This window comes from Sarcophilus harrisii, chromosome 2, assembly GCF_902635505.1.
Source record: "Sarcophilus harrisii chromosome 2, mSarHar1.11, whole genome shotgun sequence".
Taxonomy (NCBI): domain Eukaryota; kingdom Metazoa; phylum Chordata; class Mammalia; order Dasyuromorphia; family Dasyuridae; genus Sarcophilus; species Sarcophilus harrisii.
The window spans coordinates 395,746,346-395,769,452 of NC_045427.1; the positions used below are offsets into that span (position 1 = coordinate 395,746,346).

General features: G+C 32.2%; 1 protein-coding gene across 2 annotated transcripts in view; it reads left to right on the forward strand.

Moving 5' to 3' along the window:
• Nucleotides 1-23,107, forward strand: part of GABRG2 (gamma-aminobutyric acid type A receptor subunit gamma2) — a 141,912-nt gene that overhangs the window by 60,210 nt on the left and 58,595 nt on the right. For both annotated transcript variants that reach the window (XM_003756793.3, XM_003756794.3), the window contains exons 5-6: nt 2,531-2,613; nt 4,937-5,074. In XM_003756793.3, coding sequence (XP_003756841.1) covers nt 2,531-2,613; nt 4,937-5,074 — 221 coding nt within the window. The remainder of the gene's footprint in view (nt 1-2,530; nt 2,614-4,936; nt 5,075-23,107) is intronic.

The window sequence follows — 23,107 nt, forward strand, 5'->3', positions numbered from 1 at the left end:
AAATCTTTGTTTGGCTTATCCAGACATTGTCTATGCTTATTTGCTTTCCCCTTTTATCCAAATGAGACAGACCTTTCCTGAAGTCCTCCTAAATGATCATAAATTGGAAAATTGTATCACTCCATCTTTTTGTGGGTTCTTTACTTCAAAATGTTTTGTAGAGGCTAGGTTTAATGTTGTTTCCAAGGAAAGCTGAGGAGAATTCAGGCACCTTCTGGGATTCTCTCTGCCCTCTTGACTTTGCCTCTCTGTCTAGCCTTTATTTTAAGGTGTTATTTTCTTCAGCATTATTTTGTGCCTCCTATATCAAGCTTTTGGTTCTTTTTTCATGATTTTCTTTTATCAGTCCTATTTATCTTCCCATTTTTCCTCTACTTCTCATATTTAATTTTTAAAATCTTTTTTGAACTTTGCCATGGCCTAAGATCAGTTTATATTTTCCTTGGAGGCTTTGGATATAGGAATTTCATCATTCTTTTCTTCTGAGTGTGTTTTAATCTTCCTTGTCATCATAGTAACCCTCTATAATCATAATTTTATTTTGTTGTTTGATCACTTTCCAGCCTGCTTCTTGACTTTTAACTCTATACTTCCCTGGTGGAAGGGCCACTGTCCAAAGCTTCAGAGTTTTTGTGAAATTATTTTCATAGGTAAATATGGAGTTCTGTAAGGTTTTGGCTCCTCCATGGTTGTATGTTCTAGGGAGAGGACTACAATCCTATATTGTGCACTTTGTGAGAGACCCACAAATGCATTTTTCAACCCTGGAACTATGAACATAGTTTCTGCTCTTCCGAGGTCACAAGCTCTCAGGTGCTAGTGTTCCTCCTCACACTGGGATTGATATACAGTACTGTATCCCATATTCAACTGTAGAAAATACAATAAAGATTTGCCCCAGGGGCCAAGAACAGGACCCCTGTAAATCTCCAGATTCATTGTACAATCTGTCTCTGGGCTTAGAGGTCTACCACTGCAACCAACAATTCAGTCACTTTCAGATCTACTCCTGGTTTGCTGGGATCTTGTCTGCACTGGTGCAGCTTGTATGGAGCTGTGTTTTTCTCTTACCCTAACTAGTCTAACAGACTTTTCCTATCATTCCTCTAAGTATTTGTGAACTGGAAAATCATTCACCCTGTCTATTTGTAGTTTCTGCTGCTTTAGACTTTGTTTAGAGTAATTATTTAATTTGAGGGAGAGCTCAGGTGAGTCCCTGTTTTCACTCTACCATTTTGGTAATACTTCCCAAATCTATTAATTCTTTAAGATCCTGGCATAATATTTACAAAATCACAGCCAATCAATTTGGATTATATATTTTGTGCAAATTTATAATGGTGCATATTATTTAATATTTTTTAAAATCCTCAAAATTGACTCCCAAATCTTAGTCCTACTGATCTTGTATGTATTAGAAAAATAATCTCATTTAGAAAGAAAATGATTAATAGTTATTTTATATTCATTAAATAATACATTTCAGTAGTAGATAAGAGAGGCATAATTATAATTAAAATTCATTGGAGATCAAAATCTGTCTGATACATCAAAAAAGTAGTACAGAGCTTTTGAAATATTAAATTAGTTTCACTATCTAAAGCACAATTAGTATTCTCTTCACAGGACATCTCATACTGTTTCTCTGACATTAATTTGTCTTTTCTAATCAATCATTAATTAGTAGTATTGATGTAATTAAGTAAAAAGACAGTCACTAAGATGTAACTCTTAGGCATCTGTCATTTAAGGCTTAAATCACACTACCTATGGAAATAGGTTTATGCTCATTTCATTTTCCCCCCTTTTGTCTGCTTAATCCTTTTCCTTTTCAATGTTTCCCTTTTAGTTTCTCATAGATAAAGCTAAAGTAAGGATGGAATGTCATTATGAGCAGAATATTATCTTAGTATGGAATTAATGATCATTTGTTAAAAACAAAAAAGGAAATAGTCTGTAAGATAGAAAATAGCCTATCTCTTTCCTGGGTACAATAAAACCTCACCAACTAGGAGTCATAAAGAAGTATGATTTGGAGATTTTAAAAGCAAATCAATTGAAAAAACACTTTTAATTGACTTGTGCTAAGTGATAACAATGGAATTCCAAGAAGTTTCTCATTAATTAATAGACAAGATTTAATTTGCATATAAACATGCTAAAGTATTTGAAATTGATTTTTAAAGAGGTTAATTATGCTTTCCTGTCATATTTCAACTTATATTAATTTACCAATACTTAATAAACTGGGAAAAAAGTAATTTGTAATACTTATCTAGTTAAAGGATCACAAATTCTGAATTATTGGTTTGAAATAAACAAGGTATCCATATTTTATTTCTATAAATAAGCCTTTCAATTCTATGTTCAATAACTCTTAAAAGGAACATTATTTTCCCCATAAAGTTTCATTCATGTTTGTTTATAAGAGATTTACTCTCCTACTTCTACGGTTGGCTGAGCATTCAATAGAAATTTTAGCAAGTTTTCATTTTGATTAATTTAATCATTAGAGATTTTCTTTCCATAGGTTAACAATAGATGCTGAGTGTCAATTACAGTTGCATAACTTCCCAATGGATGAACATTCCTGTCCCCTGGAATTCTCCAGCTGTAAGTTATATCTCCCTTTAAATACTCTCTGGTCATTTTCTGTTAGTATAAAAAGAGACAAATACTAATCAATTCATAAAAATTAATTATCTAAAAGGGTATGTTAAGATTCCATATTTGTGATATAGAAATGGGAGAAAAAAGTATTTAAGGTGAAAGATATATTTTTAAAAAATTATTCTTACCACTAGAGTTCTTCCAAAATGGCATGGAGCTATCAAAGAAAGCAGAACAGAGAAATTACTGCATCAAAGCTTTCCACAATTCCATAGTAAAATGAAAGTTCCTTAAGGGCAGGCATGGTTTTATTTTTGTCTCTGTAATTTCAGTGCCTGACACATAATAATCACTTAACAAATATTTAACTAATTGAATTTCATAGGCAAAACATGTTATATCACATTTTGGGGATCCACTGAGTCACAGAATCTTAATTTTTTATTTAATGTCTTTTTTTCAGTAACTACAAACTAAAAAACAAAACAAAACACTTTGATGTCCAGATTCTCCAGCTTCCTTCCTCCCTCCTTACTCCTCCCCCTACCTCATTAAGAAGATACATGTGAAATATGTGAAACATTTACATAAAAGTGATGTTGTAAAAGAAAAATAGATCTTCCCCTACAAAAAAAAGTTTTTTTTTTTTAAAGTATACTTCAATCTATATTCAGACACAATCAATTCTTTCTCTGGGTTCATCCTAAGTCCTTCAAGATCATATTATTGCTGAGAATAGCAAAGTTTTTCATACCTGATCATCCCACAACATAGATATTGCTTTGCACACATCACATTTTACTTTGCAAGACCTTATGGAGAATTTTCCAAGTTTTTCTGAGAACAGCCACCTCATTATTTCCCACAGAAGAATAATATTCTATCACAATCATGTAGAACAACTTATTCAGCCATTCTCCAGGTGATGTGCATTCTCTCAATTTCTAGTTTTTTTTCTCTGAGAAAAAAGCTGTTATAAATGTTTTGTTCATATAAGTTCTTTCTTTCAAAAGATGTCTTTTAGAACACATGCCAAGTGGTGCTATTGTCAGGTCAAAGGGTACCAATGATTTTATATCCCTTTGGGTATAGTCGCAAATTACTCTGCAGAATAGTTGACTCAGTTTATAATTCTACTAACAAGGTATTAAGGTCTCATTTTTTCCCCACACCCTGTTCAATATTTTTCACTTTCCTTTGCTGACCCATTAGTAAATCTAATAGGTATAAAGCAGTACTTCAGAATTGTTTTAATTTGAATTTCTTTAATCAATAGTGAGTTAGAGTTTCTAACTAATCAACTAATGCTGGCTTCCCAAGACCCTTTCATCCTAGAGATACAAATTGTTTCTGCTGATCTTCCAAGTTGTCTTTGGAATCTATGGGCTGAAAGATCTGGAACTATCAAATCTGCTATGGGTTCAGAGGCCCCAAGTCCCATTGTTGACTACCTGGGGCCTGGACTGCTCTGGAATTACTCTTTTCTCCCTCTCTGATATAATAGAAACATTCTTACCTTCTAAGTTTTTTAAATCAAAAAAAAAGAATTTTATTCCATTTTTTGTGCTTTCTGATGCTCAACAAGTCTTTAGAATGTTAAAACTATGCCTACTCTAAAAAATGTTGCCAGATGCGACATAGATAAATAATTTCCCAATGTAATTTTTGTCATCAATTTTTACCTATCAGCATTGAACTAATTTCTCTCTTCCATCTTATCTCCTTCTCACATATAAAAGATAGAAAATGACCCAAAATCTAGTTTAAAAACAAACAACTCAACAAGATTAGGCAATTTGTTCTAGAAATTAGTTCTAAGCATGAATTTTCCTAGTTGTATAGTCTTAAAAAGGTGAAATGACAATGATGTTTCATGATATAGTTTCATTCATATTGTAAGTAAAATATAAAATAAAATAATAAAAAATAAAACACTAAAACCAATTCTATAAGTGGAAAATGATAATAGTTCAAAGTCATGTGTCACTTTGCTATCTAGTATTGAATAAATCACTTAACTTTGAAAAGGTTCAATTTCCTCTTCTATAAAATTATAATTACAATAACTACCTCCACTCCATCTTTAAAAAAGTTAATTCAGCAAAATTTATTAAGCAGTTCTTTTATAAACAGCTTTTTTACAAATCCCCAAACTAGATACTGATATCATGGAGCTTACACAATGTTGTAAATGTCAAATGAAACAATATATTTAAAATACTGTACAAAAAATAAAAAGGTGTTTTATAATCACAAGGTTTGTTTTCTTTTAAACACAAAAGTACAGTAAATGATCATTATAAACCTCTCTTTCATTGCATGGAAGATGGCTATCCCCAGGAAGAAATTGTTTATCAATGGAAGCGCAGTTCTGTTGAAGTGGGAGACACAAGATCTTGGAGGCTTTATCAGTTTTCATTTGTTGGACTGAGAAATACTACTGAGGTGGTGAAGACAACTTCAGGTAAGATGATGGAACCCTTCTCATTCAAGAAGATATAAAAGAAAATGAAATGTGGCTATCTATAGACAATACTCATTGCATGTGAGAATATGTTATCGATTTTATGTCAGTCTAAAATATGAAGTAATAAAATCCCAAGCTGAATACAATTATTCTAATTTCCTAGAGACAATCACTATTGAGATTTAGGTGATTAATCTTTGAAGGAAATTGATATCTTATGTGCTTTGAGGAAATGGTTTGTTGATATTTCTTATAATAACAAATTATAATCTAGTTATTGAACACTATTGTGTTATTCATTAGACCCTATCATGGATGTTATAGATCTATACTTATTAAAATGATCTTTTTCAAAAATATGCAATAGCATTTAAAACAGTCAGGAATCATAATTAAAATTACATGTGTGGTTGCTAGATATGAAAAGCCTTACATTTGGTATGTTATTAAATAATATAGAACTATGTAATATTTTCTAATACAAGCAACCTAAATTTTGGTAACCTGGAGACTGAAAGAGAGTTGTATTGAATTCTTCATTTACAAATGTCATACTTTTGATATATCATTACCAGAGGAACCTAAATCCACAGAGCAGATAGTATCCCTCATCCATCATTAACTCAAACAGTGGCTCCCCTCCCCCATCCGGCCCTTGCAGAAGTAGTTTGTATTGATTTATACAATCTTTGCCTGAGTTTCTGCAAGTATAATAATGGATATTTGTAAGAAGATAAACGAATTTAGGAATATTGTATTGAGCTATTTGCATAGCAAGGTGAAAGTAATTAAGTTATTCAAAGATGTAACCCATGATATTGCTATCATCAATATATAGCTATGAAAAATGTTTAGATCTAAGGTTACTGAATAAGTTCCTGATTGATAGAAATTTATCCAGTATGACACAGTATATCCAAAGGTAAAAATGAAATTATAGTGTTTCATTTCTAAAAATTATTATGTTCTGATATTCAAGACCAATCTAGAAGGTGATATGATATAACCTGAAGGTGCTAGTCAAAGTACACAAATGCTCACAATGCTTGCAAGAATGTGACGTGGTAGAAAAGTAACACATAAATATAATTTCTCCAATATTTAAATGAATCTATGATCTCAGGATCAGGATAAACAGATGACAGCATTGTATGTGAGATTGGGAAAGACTGATTGTAGAAATTCAGTCTTAAAGGAGGTTTGGGAAATAAGAAAGTAGGGATGAGGGAAAAATAGATTTCCAGGCATGAGGGAGGACCATTGAATATGTCCATTTTTAAGAGATGGAAATACTTGTTCAAGGAACAAAAAAGCAATATCATTGAATTTCATAATTCAGGGAGGGGAATACATTTGTGACAAACAAATAAAAAAGGTAAAAAATGGTTAGGTCATGAAAATGCTAAGCAATGGATTTCATATTCAATACTGGAAGTGATGAAAAGTTGTATATTATTGTATTAAATGATGACAGAGAGTGGTATGGTTAAACCTGAACTTCAGAAAAATCAATTAAATAGCTGAGTGGAGGATAGATTCAAGAAGGAAGAGACTTGAAGTCAGTGGACCAACTAAGCAACAATTGCAGTAATATGGGTGAGAACAAATAAGGGTCTCAGGCCTGAATCAGGCAGGTAATATTGTCAAAGGAAAAAATCAAAAGAAGTTACAAAGTAGAACTGACAGGACTAGGCAACTAATTGAATATAAGGTGGTGGATTGGAAAGTAAGAGAAAATTAGAAGTTCAGAACAATACTTGGGTTGTAAACCTGGGCCATTTGGAGAAGGACAGTAACCTTGGAAATGATTGAAAGATGAGGAGGAAAGACAGCTTGGGAAAAGATTCCCTCAGTTTGGGGAATAAGAGACATTTAATCCAAATGTTGCAGATGTGATACTGGAAATTAAGTTTGGATAAGTAGATCTGGGAATCATTAGCACAGAGACAATTGAACCCATGGGACCTGATGTAATCACCAAGAGGAATAGAATGGAAGTAGAAGAGTAGAAAGTATAAGACAGAATCTTGAGAGATCCCCATGGTTAAAGGGGAAATCTGAATGAAGATCCAGCAAATGAGACTGAGAAGAAGCAGTCACATAGGTAGGAGGAGAACCATGGAACGAGTAGAATCATGAAAATCTAAAGAATTTATCAAGGAGTATAGATGGCAATTGAGAGTTTCAGAGGGTAAAGAAAGGTCATGAATAATGAAAATGATGAAAAAATGCATTTCATAATTAATAGATAATGGTAACATTGGAAAAAGTTCATTGATAATTTTGTTTCAATGACAAGTCTTGAAGTTACATTGCAGATATGATTTCTTTCTATATAGATGTACCCAGGGCTAGGAAGATCTTCCTCTTATTTTCATCTGTTATTTCCCACTCAGACTTTTTTTGGTCTTAAGTTTCTATAACATATCTGCACATGTAAAGTAGATATTAATTGATTAAAATGAAACAAAACATAATATTCATTTCTGTTCAATCTGACCTTCTTTCAATACTACTATCATCCTCCTCAAAAAGATAGTCTTTTTGAAGGTCATCCTATCATGGTCACAGTCCTTCATAAGGAAATGACAATGTTGAATTTTTCATGTTTTCCAAAGTCTAGCACAGTTCTTGGGACACAGTGGGCACTTAATAAATAAAGGTTAAATTGATGTGAGTGGCTGGTTGTAAAAAAAGGGAAACAAAGGAAGGAGATGGGATTGCCTGTATTGTTTATATATTCTAATCTTTCATCCTGAAAGAATCAATCAGAGGATCTTACTTCTATGGAAAAAGGAATACTAAATTTAAAAAGTAAATTGTTCTAAACAGTCTCTCAGGAAAGTCCAGCATTATGGTCATTCACAATCATATTTCTTTTAAAAGAAAAGTCCGCATCATCTGACAATTTATACAAAGCATATTCATAGTATTTAATACGAAATACACATCTTTTTCTTAAAGAATGAAAACTCAGAGAAACTCTTAATAACTACATCAAGATCAAATAGACAAATTTAAATGGAATTCAATGCTAGAGTCCACAATGGCTTGTCTCTGGAGGCATAGACCATTTACCCTTTGAAAGAGTTTCTCCATGAAGAAAGTGATGCACTTCAGTTTTAAAGAATCACTGTGCTTTCACAAAACTATTGATCTCACTGAGAAATTGCAGACATCAGATTTCTTTTTCCATTTTATGCACACACTGAGTCGCTTGAATTACTTAATATGATAAAGTCACTTGTGAGAATAAAGATAGTGGAAAATCCCCAACTTGAGTATTCATTTACACACTGCTCTCCTAGATACAGTTTTGTGTACTAGGGTGCCATTTGTTTGATTCTGTTTAGTGGAATGGAAGCATTTTAATTTAAAATAGAAAATGAGGTAACAACTTGGATTGTTGTTTCAGCTAATTTCATAAGTGGTTAGACATGATTCAATGGATTAATCCCATGCTTCTGTCCACTATTCTGATGAATCTTTGATGTTTGTTTCTGATTTGAAATCATAATACACCCTCCCCTTTTTACAAGCATTGTCAATAGCTACTGTAAATAAGCATTTATCCTTTTAGAAAAGAGAAAATAGGAGATACTTTTCAAAAAACTTAAAAATAAAAAGATAGCTCTTTCTACCAGAGAAATATTATAAAATAATAAAAGTGGAAATTAATAGTATTCTTATTTTAGTTCTTAAAAATGTGTATAATAGAAGAGCAGCCTGAAATTATATTTTATAGACTGTATACTTACCCCAAAATATGAAGTAACATGACTCAATTATTAAGACAGGGAGAATACCAACTTTAAAATTAATAACCTTCAATAGTTGGACTTTTAGTATGACTCACCTTAACTAATTAAATAAGTAGGGGTAGTCTAAAATAATATATATTAGTAAATCAGTCAACAAGCATTTACTAAGTGCTTATTATTACTAGATATTCTTATAAGAGCTGAGAATCAAAATAAAAGCAAAGATAAAAATGGTTTCTGGCCTCAAAAATGTTTTTAATTCTAACATGGGAAAATGCCACTTAAAATAGAGCTGAGAAGAGGTAGGAGAAGATTCACAAGCTATGTCATGGTAGTGAAATCTAAACATCAGGAGCAAAACCAAAAGAAGGAAAAGAGTTTGACCTGAACCTCTTCCCAAAATAGAAGAGCTCAACAATGAGAGATATGGGACAAAGGAATGTTTGTGGGTTGAGGTCACAGGTGATGAAGAAAGTTCCAGTGCATTAAAAAAAATCATTTCTCATCCATGATCCAAGCAGAAATCATTTTTTTTAATTTAATGGCATTTTTACCATAAATACTTGTTTTATGATACTTGGTTTCAAAGCATAAATAAAATCTACAGCATGTTCTGATTCCCAATTGGGTTTGAACATGGTCTATAAATCTTGCTTAAGGAAACTCTCTGGGAAGGAAAACTATAGTCATTATAGTCAAATAGTTGATATTTGAACATTAACATCAAATGTTGTATCTTGAGATCAAATGCCATGATGTAGAATTTGTCAAACTTTAAATTATTGTGTGAAGTTAGTGCAAGCTTAAATAGGTATAACTTTGGTGTTCTCTGATTTTTCTGGGCTGCATATATTATAAAATCCCAAATCAGAGTATTAAAAAGAAGTATCTTCAATTGAAAAGACCAAAATTCACAGAATATTTCACTGAAAGGGAGTCTTTAAAAAACAAATTGTACCACATAACTTTTTGTTGCTGAGGATAGAGCAAAAGAAAGAATCATGAGAGATTAATGAGAAGGGAGGCATGCTGTGAGTGATGAAAAAAGATTACCTTGCTGATTCACTACATACTTCTTCAGTGTCTGAGAGAATGGGATTCTCTACTGTTGAATCATGGGAAAATCAGGGACTTCTGTGAGTATATCAAAAGGGAAAGCAGAGATAACTTACACTTGTATCTATAATAAAAATATATGGGAATGTGAGTGGGGGAAAAATCACTGTAGCAGGGTTTTTAAAGGTAAAAGAATGAACCACATAAAATGGTTCTCTTCTTGTTTTGTAAGATAAAAATCATTCTTTATCCCCCACTTTGTACATGTTAATATGGCATGGATAGAAGTAGGAATTAGAGAATGAATAATTGTCCTCTTTTGCCAACAATTTCCAGAAGACTGCTTCTTTTGGGAGGAATCCAGGCCACATGGTCAGTTCTCTCGGGAAGCACAACCGCCATCACTTAGTCATTAACAAAGCAGTACTAGAAAGTAGGCTGGCTTGCTGGTAGCTGAGTCTTTTGCCAGAATTATGAGCAATCATTTCCGAAGTCTTAATTCATTCGCTATTTTTTAAAAGATGTATCCATATGTCTTGATTTTACATTATAAACATTTACAGATTACTCCTACTTCACAAGAGTTCTCATATCACAAAGAAAAAGTTAAGTATAACTAACATACAATTAATAACACAATTGTCTCACCTAAAAGTACATACTATCTTCAAATCTATTAAAAATGTGCATGTTTCTGTTTTTCTCCAATGTCTCCCCCAACTGAAACAAAAAAAATCCTGTTTCAAATTCTTGCAGTAAGTGCACTTAAAATATAAATACAAGTGTTTTTCAATTACATAATGTAAAGTTGGAAAGGAAATCAGAATAGTAATAGAAAAATGTTGTGTAACTTTTTTTGATATTAGGTCTAAATTCTAAGGTGGGGGGGATGTAAGCAACATTTGTAACAGATTTACAAAATATCAGCAAGTAATTATTTATATATATTTTTATTATTTATTATATATAAATTATATATAATTATATAAAACCTTTAACTGAATGTAGAGGATTGAGTCAAGGTCATATGGGTGAGGGTAGAGAAGAATATGCTGCAGTTAGGGACACTCCTTAAAAATAGCATCATGTAAGTGGTACAAACTTTCTATTTCCTTTACTCACTTTAAGCATAAAATTTAAATTTTAGGATTATACATTGAGTTGGAAGGAACCACAGAGGTCCCAGTGATGCTTTTTATAAATGAGGAAACTGATGCTTAAGGAGTTAAAATGTCTGACCCAAAATCAATCATGAACTTTAAGAAATTATAAGCATGCCCTTCTTCTAAAATAGGTACTGTTTCTCCTGTACCATCTTGATGCTTTTGGACTATTATTGTTAGAAGAAAAGTGCCCAGAATAAAGGAAATGAAAGACAGTCAATGGATTAACAGTATGAGATAGAGGATAGAGAACTACTCTTAGAATCAAGAAACTCAATTCAGGCACTCAACTAGCTATGTCTTCTTGAAAAGTTACTTAATATTTATGTCTCACTTTCTTCATCAGCAAAAGGGATGGTTGAATTAAATGACCTCAAAATTCCCTTCTGAGTCTAAATCTATCTATCTATCTCTATAAATATAGATATGTCTATATGTCTATATAGCTATATATCTATATCTATCTATCTATCTATCTATATATATATATATGATAGTTATTTTCTAAGGGGAGACTGCATGGTGGAGAATAGAATATAAATATACACCAGATGACCTAGATTTAAAGCCTCATTATGCCACTTATTATCTGCAGGACCTTGAATAAATCACATCTCCTAAGAGCTTCAATTTTCTCCACTTGAAAAACATATGAGTTTGAGTAGATTCTAAGTTTCAGAGAAAGTACTCATTTTCATATATTTAAGACAAATTTAGAGGGAAATATGTTTCCTATTTGCAATGAATTTAAGAGCATGCTATATGGAGTGAACATTAACCACCTTATGTGGGAGGCATAACTAAAATAAATAAAAGCTATAAGGATGAGCATACAGGAGCTTTTAGGGGAAAAATAGGGGAAATAGCTTAACAATTAGAATTACCCAGTAATGAAACAAAATATATCATGAAACAGTGAACTACCTGCCATTTAAGAACTACTGATAAACTATTGCATTTGTAATATCCTAAAAAAGTTGCCCATTGGATTGTTGGCAGCAAGATTCTTTCAAACTGCAGTAATTTAGTTATCTTTGTGCACAAGTTGCCTTGTGAAAAACTTCATCACATTTGACTCAGCATTTGAGTGCGTTATTTATGGGTAAGAGACAGAGTGGTATAGAAGAAATATATGTGAACCAGGGAAAATGGTAGTCTTTGGATAAGAGAGCTTACCCTCCATCTGAGCTTTGTTAATAAAAAATTGTTTTCTTGGGCAAGTCAGCTTTATTCATTGGGAAGTGCAGTCAATTTGTATTTGAATCCCCAGTTCTCTTACCTACTATTACTGTAATCCTTGTACATTTAGAGTTTGCACTTCATGCTCTTTGAAGGTTATTTGTTTCCTAGATATATGATCCTATTGTCCCATGATCATCATAATGTCAGCTTAAAAATCTGTAATTCATTTTCCTCATCTTCAAGACGAGTCTGTTGGACTAAATGGACTCTAAGTTCCCTTATACCTTGCACCTTTGAATTTTGACAATTTGGCAATATTTCAATTTGACAATAATTCAAATTGCGTTTTGTCCTAAGTCTCAATATCCTCATCTTAAAAATAAATTTTTTAAAAAATTGTTCCTCACATCTCTAAAATTAAAACCTTAAATTATGAGGCTTCCCCCCTCCATAAGCACTTAAGTGAAACAACAAAGATTTCTGTGATTGAATATGTCGTCAAGATTATAGGCTTAGCACCTGCTTTATTCTTTTTTTTAAGGTTTCTCTAGAGTATTTTCTTTTTCCTTCTGTATGCACTTAACATGTTTTCTGGAGTGTTTTCTTTTTTTTCCTTCTGTTTGTACTTAACATGTTTTCTTAACAACTTTAATGCTGAAACACAGTACTTGACCCTTAAATTTTTTACTTTAAGAGAACTACACACTCTTATGAGATTTTCTTTGCTCCTAGTGTAGCTAAATTTACCCTGAAAATTTTCATTACCAAGTAATATGAATATTTCTCTCTAGATATCCTGCACTTTATTGCTTTCACAAAAACGATATGTGTGTATATATATATATATATATATATATATGTCATATATATATATACATAAAACATATAATTCATGTATATGTATATTTATATATATATATATATATAAATTAAATTTTACAAAGTGCTTTCCTCAAAACAATCTTGTAAGGTAAGCACTAAATGAACTTTATGTGTGTGTGTTTATATAAATATATGAATTATATATATATATATGTGCAGGTGTGTGTATATATTATTTATGTATATATGTATACATGTATGTGATTGTCCTATACATTTATACATGAGTGTATATGCATATAAATACATACATATATACACATACATATGTGTATATTTGTGTGTGTGTTTGTAGCTATTATTTGGTCTAAATCTGTGATTTCACTTCTGTGGGATAACTGATTATACAAGAACTTTCTCCAGATATGTACATCTTCAAAAGACATTCTAGGCATGGAAGATAGAAAGTACATATACATAATCAGGAGTTGAAGAATTGGGTGTTAAAAGCAAAGCAAAAAAAAGCTAGTTTAGTTCTTTTGCAAAATAGATAGGGTATAGTAAAATATAAACCTGTGAAGGAAAAGTGGAGTCAGGTTATGAAAGACTTTAAAAGTCAAATTGCATTTTAGATTTGATATTGAAAGTAATATGGAGCCACAAGGATTGTTAGACTTATATTTTAGGGAAAAAACAACTTTGACATCATAATGACAGATATATCATAAGGGGAAAAGAATAGAGGAAACCAAAGGATTATTGATTGTGCAGTTATGACATAATGAGGATCAGGTCAAGGTTGCAATTGTGTAAGCAGAGAGAATAGGACTTATGTGAGTGATACAATGAAGGCAGAAAAGAAAAGATAGGACTTAAAAGCATTATATTGGGGGGATGAGTTTGAGTGGGGAATTAAGGATTATGGTAAAGTTGAATATGGGTGTCTGAAGGAAAAGTTTTGCCATTAACAGTAATAGGAAAATTGGGAAGAGGGAAAGATTTTAAAGAAATATGAGTTCTGTTTTGGCCATGTCATATTTAGGATGGATATAGTACATCCAGTTCAAGATGTACAAAAGGACATTGGGATGTATGATTATAGTTCAGTAGTGAGAATGCATAAGTAAATCTGGAAATCATGTACATAGAAATAATAATTGGATCCCTGGGAGTCAACAGAATAGAGGAAGAAGACATAGGACAGAATCTTGAGTGATACTCATATTTATTTGTGTTACTGAATATATGTATCATTACCTGTGAATTCATTTTCAGACCAATATATTGGAGAAGAATGGTTCATGCAGGAAAAAAATCTTACTTGAAAGAGATTTGCATAACTAACACTGACTATAATTTAGAAACTTAATATTTCTTTGTTAATATATAGAAACAGATGGGGGAAATAGGCAATTCTTTTCTGAGTTGCTGATGCTTCCTAATTCAATTTAATGACCAATATTATTGCTGTTTAAAGCAACCATTCCAGTGCCAGTGATAATCATGAAATATTTGTTCTTTTTTTCTCCTTCTGTGTTTGTTTCTCCCTCTCTTTCCTTCTGCTTTTTTGTGTTCGATAATAATAATATGGAATAAACTATTATAAGACTAAAAACATGTGAGACCTATAAATATCATATTCACAATAATCTATGATTTTAGCTTCTCATTTTCTCCTCTCCTCTATTCATTTACTTACTAATGATGACTGATTAAAAAACAACAATTTGAAATTAATAACAATTCACAGTTATATGGTTCTTTTGAGTTTGGAAAGGAGAAAGACATTATTTGACATTTTGGTTCTTCTCCAAGTCTAGATAGTCAAAGTTTAGTTGTTGCTGTTTTTGCTGATGTTGACATTTCATTCATACCCAACTTTCATGACCACATTTTGTATTTTCTTGGCAAAGATACTGAAATAGTTTGCCATTTCCTTCTACAGCTCATTTTATAGATAAGGAAACTGAGACAAACAGGATTAAGTGACTTGTACAGGGTCCCATAGCTAATAAGTTTCTAAGGCTGTCTTGGAATCCAGGTCTTTCTGGTTCTAGACTCAGTGCTCTATCCACTGGGTCACCTAGCTGCTCCATAGTTTTGTAGGAGTTTTTAATTCAAATTGTATGAACTTATCCTTCTATCTGTCTGTCTATCTCTATACTATAGCTATTTTAATATAATAAGATTTTTGGAATCATGTTTCTTTTTACAATTTTAAAAACACTATTCTTAGAAAGAATCCATGATATTCCCCAAACAGTTGAGAATTCCTTGTTTAGAGTAAAGGTGGTAAATATCACTAAAGAACTGAATGGAAAATAATATGATTCTAAATCTGAATAAGTGAATTTATTTGAATTGTTTTCTAAAAGAGATTAGACATTTTGGAACCAAAATATAACCAAAACTTCCATTTTGGTTATTTTGATTAATAATTAAAGAAACAGAAATGATTACAATTACAAAGTAGCTTAGGGTTCAACTGGTTCAATTTCTATTTTAGATGCAAGAAAGCTTAGAACCACAGTTGCTTGATAATATGGCTAAATATTATTGCTGATAATAATAATTTGAATTTAAGTTTTGTGTAATGTTTTGCATGTCTAATCTTATTGACCACAGTGGGAGAACTTGAATATTTCTTCCCTAATATCACTTCCAGGCTCTTCCTCTTCTCCTTCCAGGCTCACCATTATTCAATAATATTTTCTCCCCTGAGGTTCATTCAACTTTTATATATTACTAATCAATATTCTAATGACTATTTTCTCTCAAACTCCAAGCCACTCTTATTTCTTATTTAAGGAGTATGGTATATGATTTACCACCTTTCCTTTCTCCAGAACTCTTGCCCTCATACTAAGGAATTTCAAAAATGCATTCTGATATTTCTTCAAACATCTTAACCTCACAATTCTTCACAACTATTCATTTTTTATGACTTTACTTTTCCATCCCATCACAGTTAACAGCAATAGTTAATATTTATGAAATATTTACTTGTTATATTCCAAGCATTATGCAAAAGATAGGTGCTATTATTAATATTTCTGTTTTATATCTGAGGAAAATAAGGCAAATAGAGATTAAATGACATGTCCACAATCACACAGCTCAAAAATGTTAGAGGTCAAATTTAAACTCAAGTCTTTTGACTCCAGGCATGGCACTGCACTATCTTGCCCCATATAGAAATGATCACCACAAATGTTCCACCTCCATGTTTATGAATTCTAAAACTGCTCTTATCACATTCTGATGTTTTTCCATCTCTAACTGCTTGCACTTCCAAAAAGTCTTCATCTTCCAATGCATTTAATCTTCATTTCTTTCAAAGACAGTCACTTCTGCACTGGTTAAACTCACTTCCTTTCCTCATACTGATCCCTTAGGAAACTAATTTAGTATCTTTCTTCTTTTAAGTCTTTTGCCTCCTTATTATATTATATCTTGTTCTGCCAATCACCATCCCTAGTCCCTCAATCAACTGACTCTTTTCTAGCTCTTTTGTTCCTGAATGAAACTGGAGAAAACATTAAACAATTCTGACTGGGTCCACAATCAATTTACGCCACATAATCTGAATTATTTCCTTCCTGAGAAAAAAAAGTAAGTCTTTTACACCTAATCAATTCACTATCTCACTAATCATAGGGACTTTTAAGAAGCTTTGCTTTCCTCCTCATATGTTTCCTATCTTTCTCTATCCCTGTCCTCTTAGCTGATAACTTTGTCTTATATTTGTATGAAAACTAAAATTGAAGCCATTTTTCAAGAACTGTATCTTCTTCCCTCCTAATCTCACATTATTTAGATGTCTTTCATTACAGTGTCTTCCATTAACCTCTTTTTCACACATACAAGTGACCCTTTTACTCAGAAAGACAAATCCCTCCTCATGGGCAATTGATCTTTTTTCTATCCTGTCTTGTCCACTAGATTGGTCTTTTATCATCCTTACTTTTTCACTAATCCTTTGATCACATCCTATCAACTTTTTGTTTTCCTATTGCCTACAAATATGCCATGTCTCTCATATTCTTAAACACTCCTCACATGAAACAACTGCATTTGCTAACTTTTATATATCTTCTACCTATATGAAAGCATGATTAAACTGAAGTCATCTACAATGGGTACTTGACTTCCTATCCTTTCTCTATTCTTAACTTTTGAGCATGATGTCTAACCTCACTGGTCAAACAAATTGGCTCTTTCCAAAATTATAAATGATCTTTTTTTTAATCTTAATAGTATATTGCTTATATACTTATAGGTAAAGATGGATTTCAACATTCATTTTATGTAAGATTTTGAATTATGTTTTTGCTTCCATCTTCCCTTACCTTCTCCTTCCACACACCAGCAAGCAATCTGACTTAGTTTACATGTGTACATTTGTTTTTTAGCATATTTCCATATGAGTCATATTGGGAAATAAAAATCAGGTTAAAAGTGCAAAACCACAAGAAGAGATAAAATAAAAGACAAAACCTGAAAATAGTATGCTTTGATCTGCACTCAGTATTTATAGTTCTCTTTCTGGCTGTGGATGGCATTTTCCATCCAACATTTATTGGAATTGTCTTGGATCACTGATCCAAGAACTAAGAAAAATTAAGAACTAAGAACCAAGAAGAACAAAATCTATCATAGTTGATCATCAGATAATCTTGTACATACAATTGTATGTGCAATGTTCTTCTGGTTCTGCTCACCTAACTCATCATTACGTTCACATAAATCTTCTCAGGCTTTTTGGAAATCAGCCTGTTCATCATTTTTTATAGAACAATAGTATCCCATAACATTCATATATGCTTACTGGACATATGAATATATAATGATGCTTCAATTACTCATTATCATCAAATATTGAATTCGAAGATCTCTGATAATTTTTCTAACTTCAAATCTAAGATGCTATGAATTTGAATCTGATCAAGATGAGATCAGAATGAGAGATATGAAACTAGAATGGATATTGGAAATTATCTAGTCCAACATTCTCATTTTTTAGAGGAAGAAAATGGATCAAATTGTGATGTGACTTAAGATAACATAGGTGGGACATAGCACAATCTCAAATTGAACACAACTTTTCTGACTGTAAATTCAGCAATGTTTCTACTTTACCATATTTCTTACCTTGGTCTAATCAATTTCAATCCTATTCTTTCCCATTAATCAAAATATCATTGTAGGGATCAATTTTCTAACATGTGTTCTTGGCATTATTCCTCTCAATCAAGAGTTTGCTTCTCCTTTGACTATATAGATACACACACACACACACACACACACACACATACTTACAGGTATGTGTGCATTTACTTCTGAATGCATACACATTATATATATTTACATATATATATATATAATATACATATATACACATACTTATACATACACAAACATATATACATGCATACATACACATATACATACACACATATATTATTTGTGTGTCTAAGTATATATGTATATACTTAGACACACAAATAATTTTAGTTTGACCCCATAGAAATGTGGGATTTCTCATTGATCTCAATGATCCAATGATCCAATTGGATCATTGGTGATCAACTTATAACTATGGTCTATGATGAAAGGTGGGAAAAAAAACCACTAGAATTGAAATATGTTCAAATCCTGGCTATACTGCTGACTTGCAGTGTGACATTGAGCAAATCTTTCCGCTTCTCTCTGGCCAGAGCAAACTCACTTAGAACTTTCTGACAGATGCAAGAGACCATGAAAATTTAAGTAAAAATGAATATAAAAAATGAATATAAATAAATAATATTTCTTTTTAGCTGCTACTTAAGGAGATAAAGCAATGGTAGTTTTAGAATTGCACATATTTTGAAATTGCAAAAAAAAATGGAGGAATTAATTGTTTTCAAAGTAACATTGCTTCCTGCTTATAATGAAGCAAATCTGAGGAGAAGGCAGTAATTCATAATAGAGATATATAACTGTGCCTGGCATTTAGAGATTTGGGCTCAAACTCTACTTTTACCAATTCCTACCTATAAGACCTTGGGAGGTCATGCATAATGGTCAATATAATACATGCAAAACATTTTTTACAAAGAGATATGATTTGTAAAATGTAAAACTCAAAAATTATGAATTATTGTTATTTCATATTCTTAGAAACAACTGAAATATTCAAGCAGAGATTCAATTAAATCCACTAACTACTAAAATTTCAGCTAAATTTTGGCAATCAAATGCATTTAATTTGACTTTTCTTCTTATGGATTAAGCTGTTGGTGATGTTATGTTTCCAGTCTCCAAACTAGAGCTGGAACTAACTTACAGGTTTCTTGATGTCAATACTATTCAAATTCCACTAGTTCAGCTCTCTACAAAGAAAAAAATGATGGCTCTGGGAATATAGGCCTCAGTGCCAAATACTGACTACTTAAGCTAAGTGCATTCAAGTGTAGCATTTATACTCTGGCTCAAGTTTCTTGGAGCCCAGCCTGCTACACCTGCTCCCCCCCAGGAAACACAAGAATAATCCTAAGGTGTTTATGGTATCTCTTTTCTTAAATGCCTTTAACTTAGCATCCACCATTTGTGTGCTCCTTTCACATTATTAGGGACCAATAACTAATGTCCCAGACTCATTTAACCACTTCTATCAAAAGGTTTTACAAAGGCATGTTTATTTCAAAAATGTAACAAGGACTAACATACAATTATTTTCCCTAATTCTTTGAGGGCATATGCTCTCTCATATATTTCCTGAGTGTCTGAAACAGACTCAATTCTGTTCCTACCAAGTTTTGATTCCTCCAAATTCATGACCAAAAGCGATATTGGTATCATTAGTAATCTTCTCACCATTGTATTACCAACCAGAACTAAGTGTACAATATCTTTGCATGGTTTACAATCTCTCTAAGTCATGGACCCTAAATTGCATTATGATTCCCCAAGAAACAAACTACCTAAAATGTTTGCATTTGTCCAGCAAGCCGAAGGTGTCTGACCAGACCTCAGTGACACAAGACTCACTCATTGAGTGATGACTTGCTGCTACAGTGCCAAAGGCATTGCTCAAGACAATGGACATTGAAAAATATTGTATGTCATATTCTCTACCCTCAAAAAATTTACAGTTCTGATTGAGAGATTTAGACATGTGTAATAATAAATGGAATATGAAAAGATAAAGATCCAGGTCCTTAGGGAAAATGTGAGAAACTTACTTTCAGTATGGGGAAATAAAAAAGTTCATGGGAAAAGGGGATAATTGAAATTAGTCTTAGAGAAAAGAAATAATTTCAATAGAGAGAAATGTGGCATAAATGTAATTCAACCTGTTTGTGAGATAACCTGACCAAATGTATGGAAATAAGAGAATCATTGATGCCCTTGGGGAAGAACCAATAGTTTAACTGGGCTGAATGTGCACAAGATGAGAATACAGGAAGAACTAGATTGTATAAGATTCTAAATTACAACTTAAGAAGTTTGTTTTCACTCTCAAATGGAGGGTCCTTTAACAAAATGACAGCATTAAATTTTACTGAGCCAGGGAGTGATATAATCAGACCTCTGACTGAGTATCTATAACTTATGTTGGATCATGGAAGTAGGGATATCCAAATGATCATAGATGTAGAACTGGAGAGTTTAGCCCAGCTTGTTCCACTTCATTTTACAAATGTATTTATGATGAGGTCAGAGAGGTCAAGTGGCTTTTCCAAGGTAAAAAGTGATTGAAGTGAAATTTGAACCCAGGTCTCCTCTGACTCCATAGCTATTACCTTTTCTGTTGTAACACATCCAAAGACATGTTTTGTTGTGTAGACATCTATATTGGTCTCCATAATTTCAAGATTCTATTTTATACATGGCTCTTTGATTAAAAGCACCTACTGGTAGCTTTTGTGGTAGATGTCCCTATAATTTATGATAAGCTTGGTGACTTCTTGATAGTGACATATTAAAAAAAAATTCTCTTTTCTAGAGAAGGTTAAAAGACTTCCTAATTACCTGATGTAAATTTATCTATTTCAAACTTTATATAGATATTTTATGATCATATATCAAAAAGAATAAGCTTTTCAAGGGAAAAAAATAAGTTAACGTAAAAAGTAAAATCACCTAAGATTTGGAAATGACTCTCACTGAGAATTGCTCTCTTATTATAAGGTCCCCTTGATTTTAAGTTGATGTCTTTATGTTGTTGCCCTTTAGTTATGAATTTTCAAAGCAGTAACTGACATTTATGTGACTCTTTAAAGATTGAAATGATTTTTTTTCATGGACTTTATTTGCAATCTTATGAAACTTATGAAACCTTTCTCAGAATATTTTCAAATATATAAAGTAAAACACATAAAATTACAAAGGAAACCAATTATACTGAAATAATGAAATTATTCTTTTAAAAATTCATAGATCCAGGTTAAGAACCCCAGCTCAGCATAAAGTATAAGAGCCTTACAATGAATTGTAAACAGATAGTTTAGTAATTATTATGTTCACTTAAGGGATGAGGAAAAGTCAAAGAAGCAATTTGTTCATGGTCACATGAATAATAAGAAGCAGAGTTAAGAATTAACTCCCATGGCTATTACTGCCAACTGTGCTTTGCTGTATTCTTAATATCAAAAATGGAGTTCAAGATAGAGGAGGTAAGAAAATAAGTTGTAATATCATAGATTTAAGGTAGTCTAAAACTCAGAGATCACCTAATCCAACCCACTCATATATTTTAACATTAAGGAAATTGAAACATAAAGAGATTAAGTAATTCATCAAGATCACATAGGTGGTAAGTGGTTAAAGCATTATTTAAGGAAATAGTTAATGGATGGAGCATGAAGAAGTTTTGGGAAAAGTTTTTGTAGAAAGTGACATTTTAGTTGGGACTTAAAGGAAGCCAGAAAAGTCAGAAAGTAAAACTGAGAAGGGGGAGCATCTCAGAGGAGAAAGGGGACATTTGGTGAAAATGCTCCGAATCTGAAGTAGAGTTTCTTTTTCAAGTAACAGCAAAGAGGCTAGTGCTGCTGGATCAAAGTGTAGGGGTAAAGTTGTAGACTATAAGGAGACTGAAAAAGTAGGGAAAAATCAAGTTATGGAAACTTCTGAATGACAAATAGATTTAATATTTGATCCTGGAGATGATATAGGGAAGTTTAGTTTATAGAAGGAAAATATATGTCCTTGTTACTCCCCTCACAAAGTTTCCAGTCTAGTTCAGAGACTCATTGTCTCTCATTTGGACTATTACAATAACTTTCTAAGAAATCTTCTTGTCTCAAGTATCTCCCAACACCAGTTCAAACTGGCCTACAAACTTGTTCCTCATGAATTATGTTGCATCTTTCACATTTAAAATGTGAAATTTGAAATTTCTGTTCTCCATGGCTAGAATACTGTTCCTATATGCCTTTCAGAGATAGAATCACTGGCTTCATTAAGACACAATTCAAATGATGTCTCCTTCTAGAGACCTTGCTTTCCTCTATATATTAGTGCATTTCCTTCTAAGACTCTAAACTCAGCCAATTACTTGATATTTCTCTTCCTCGGTTTCCGTGTCTGCCAAATTAAGAGAACATCTTCTACAACTTTGTATGGGGTTTTTGAGCAGACAAAAAAATACTAAATGTTAAAGTGACACTTCCTAAGTGTCGCATATGTTATATTGATAGATTTTGAAATTATCTTGATACCAAAGGAGTTTTTCCATAGTTCATTTTGCCAAGACTGAGAACAATGAACTTATTTGTTGTACTAAAATTAAACCTAGAACAAATCGTAAAAAGGAATCTTTCTTCATATGGAAAGAGAAAATGGCACAATCAACTCTTATATGCACACACACACAGGTGTGTTTATGTGTTTTCTTTTTCTTTTTCTTTTTTTGCAAGGCAATTAGGGTTAAGTTATTTGCCTGCAGTTACACAGCTATAAGTAGTGTGTGTGGTCAGATTTGAACTCACGTCTTTCTGATTGCAGGGCAGGTACTCTATTCACTGTTCCATTTTACTACCCCTGTGTGTATGCTTTAAAAA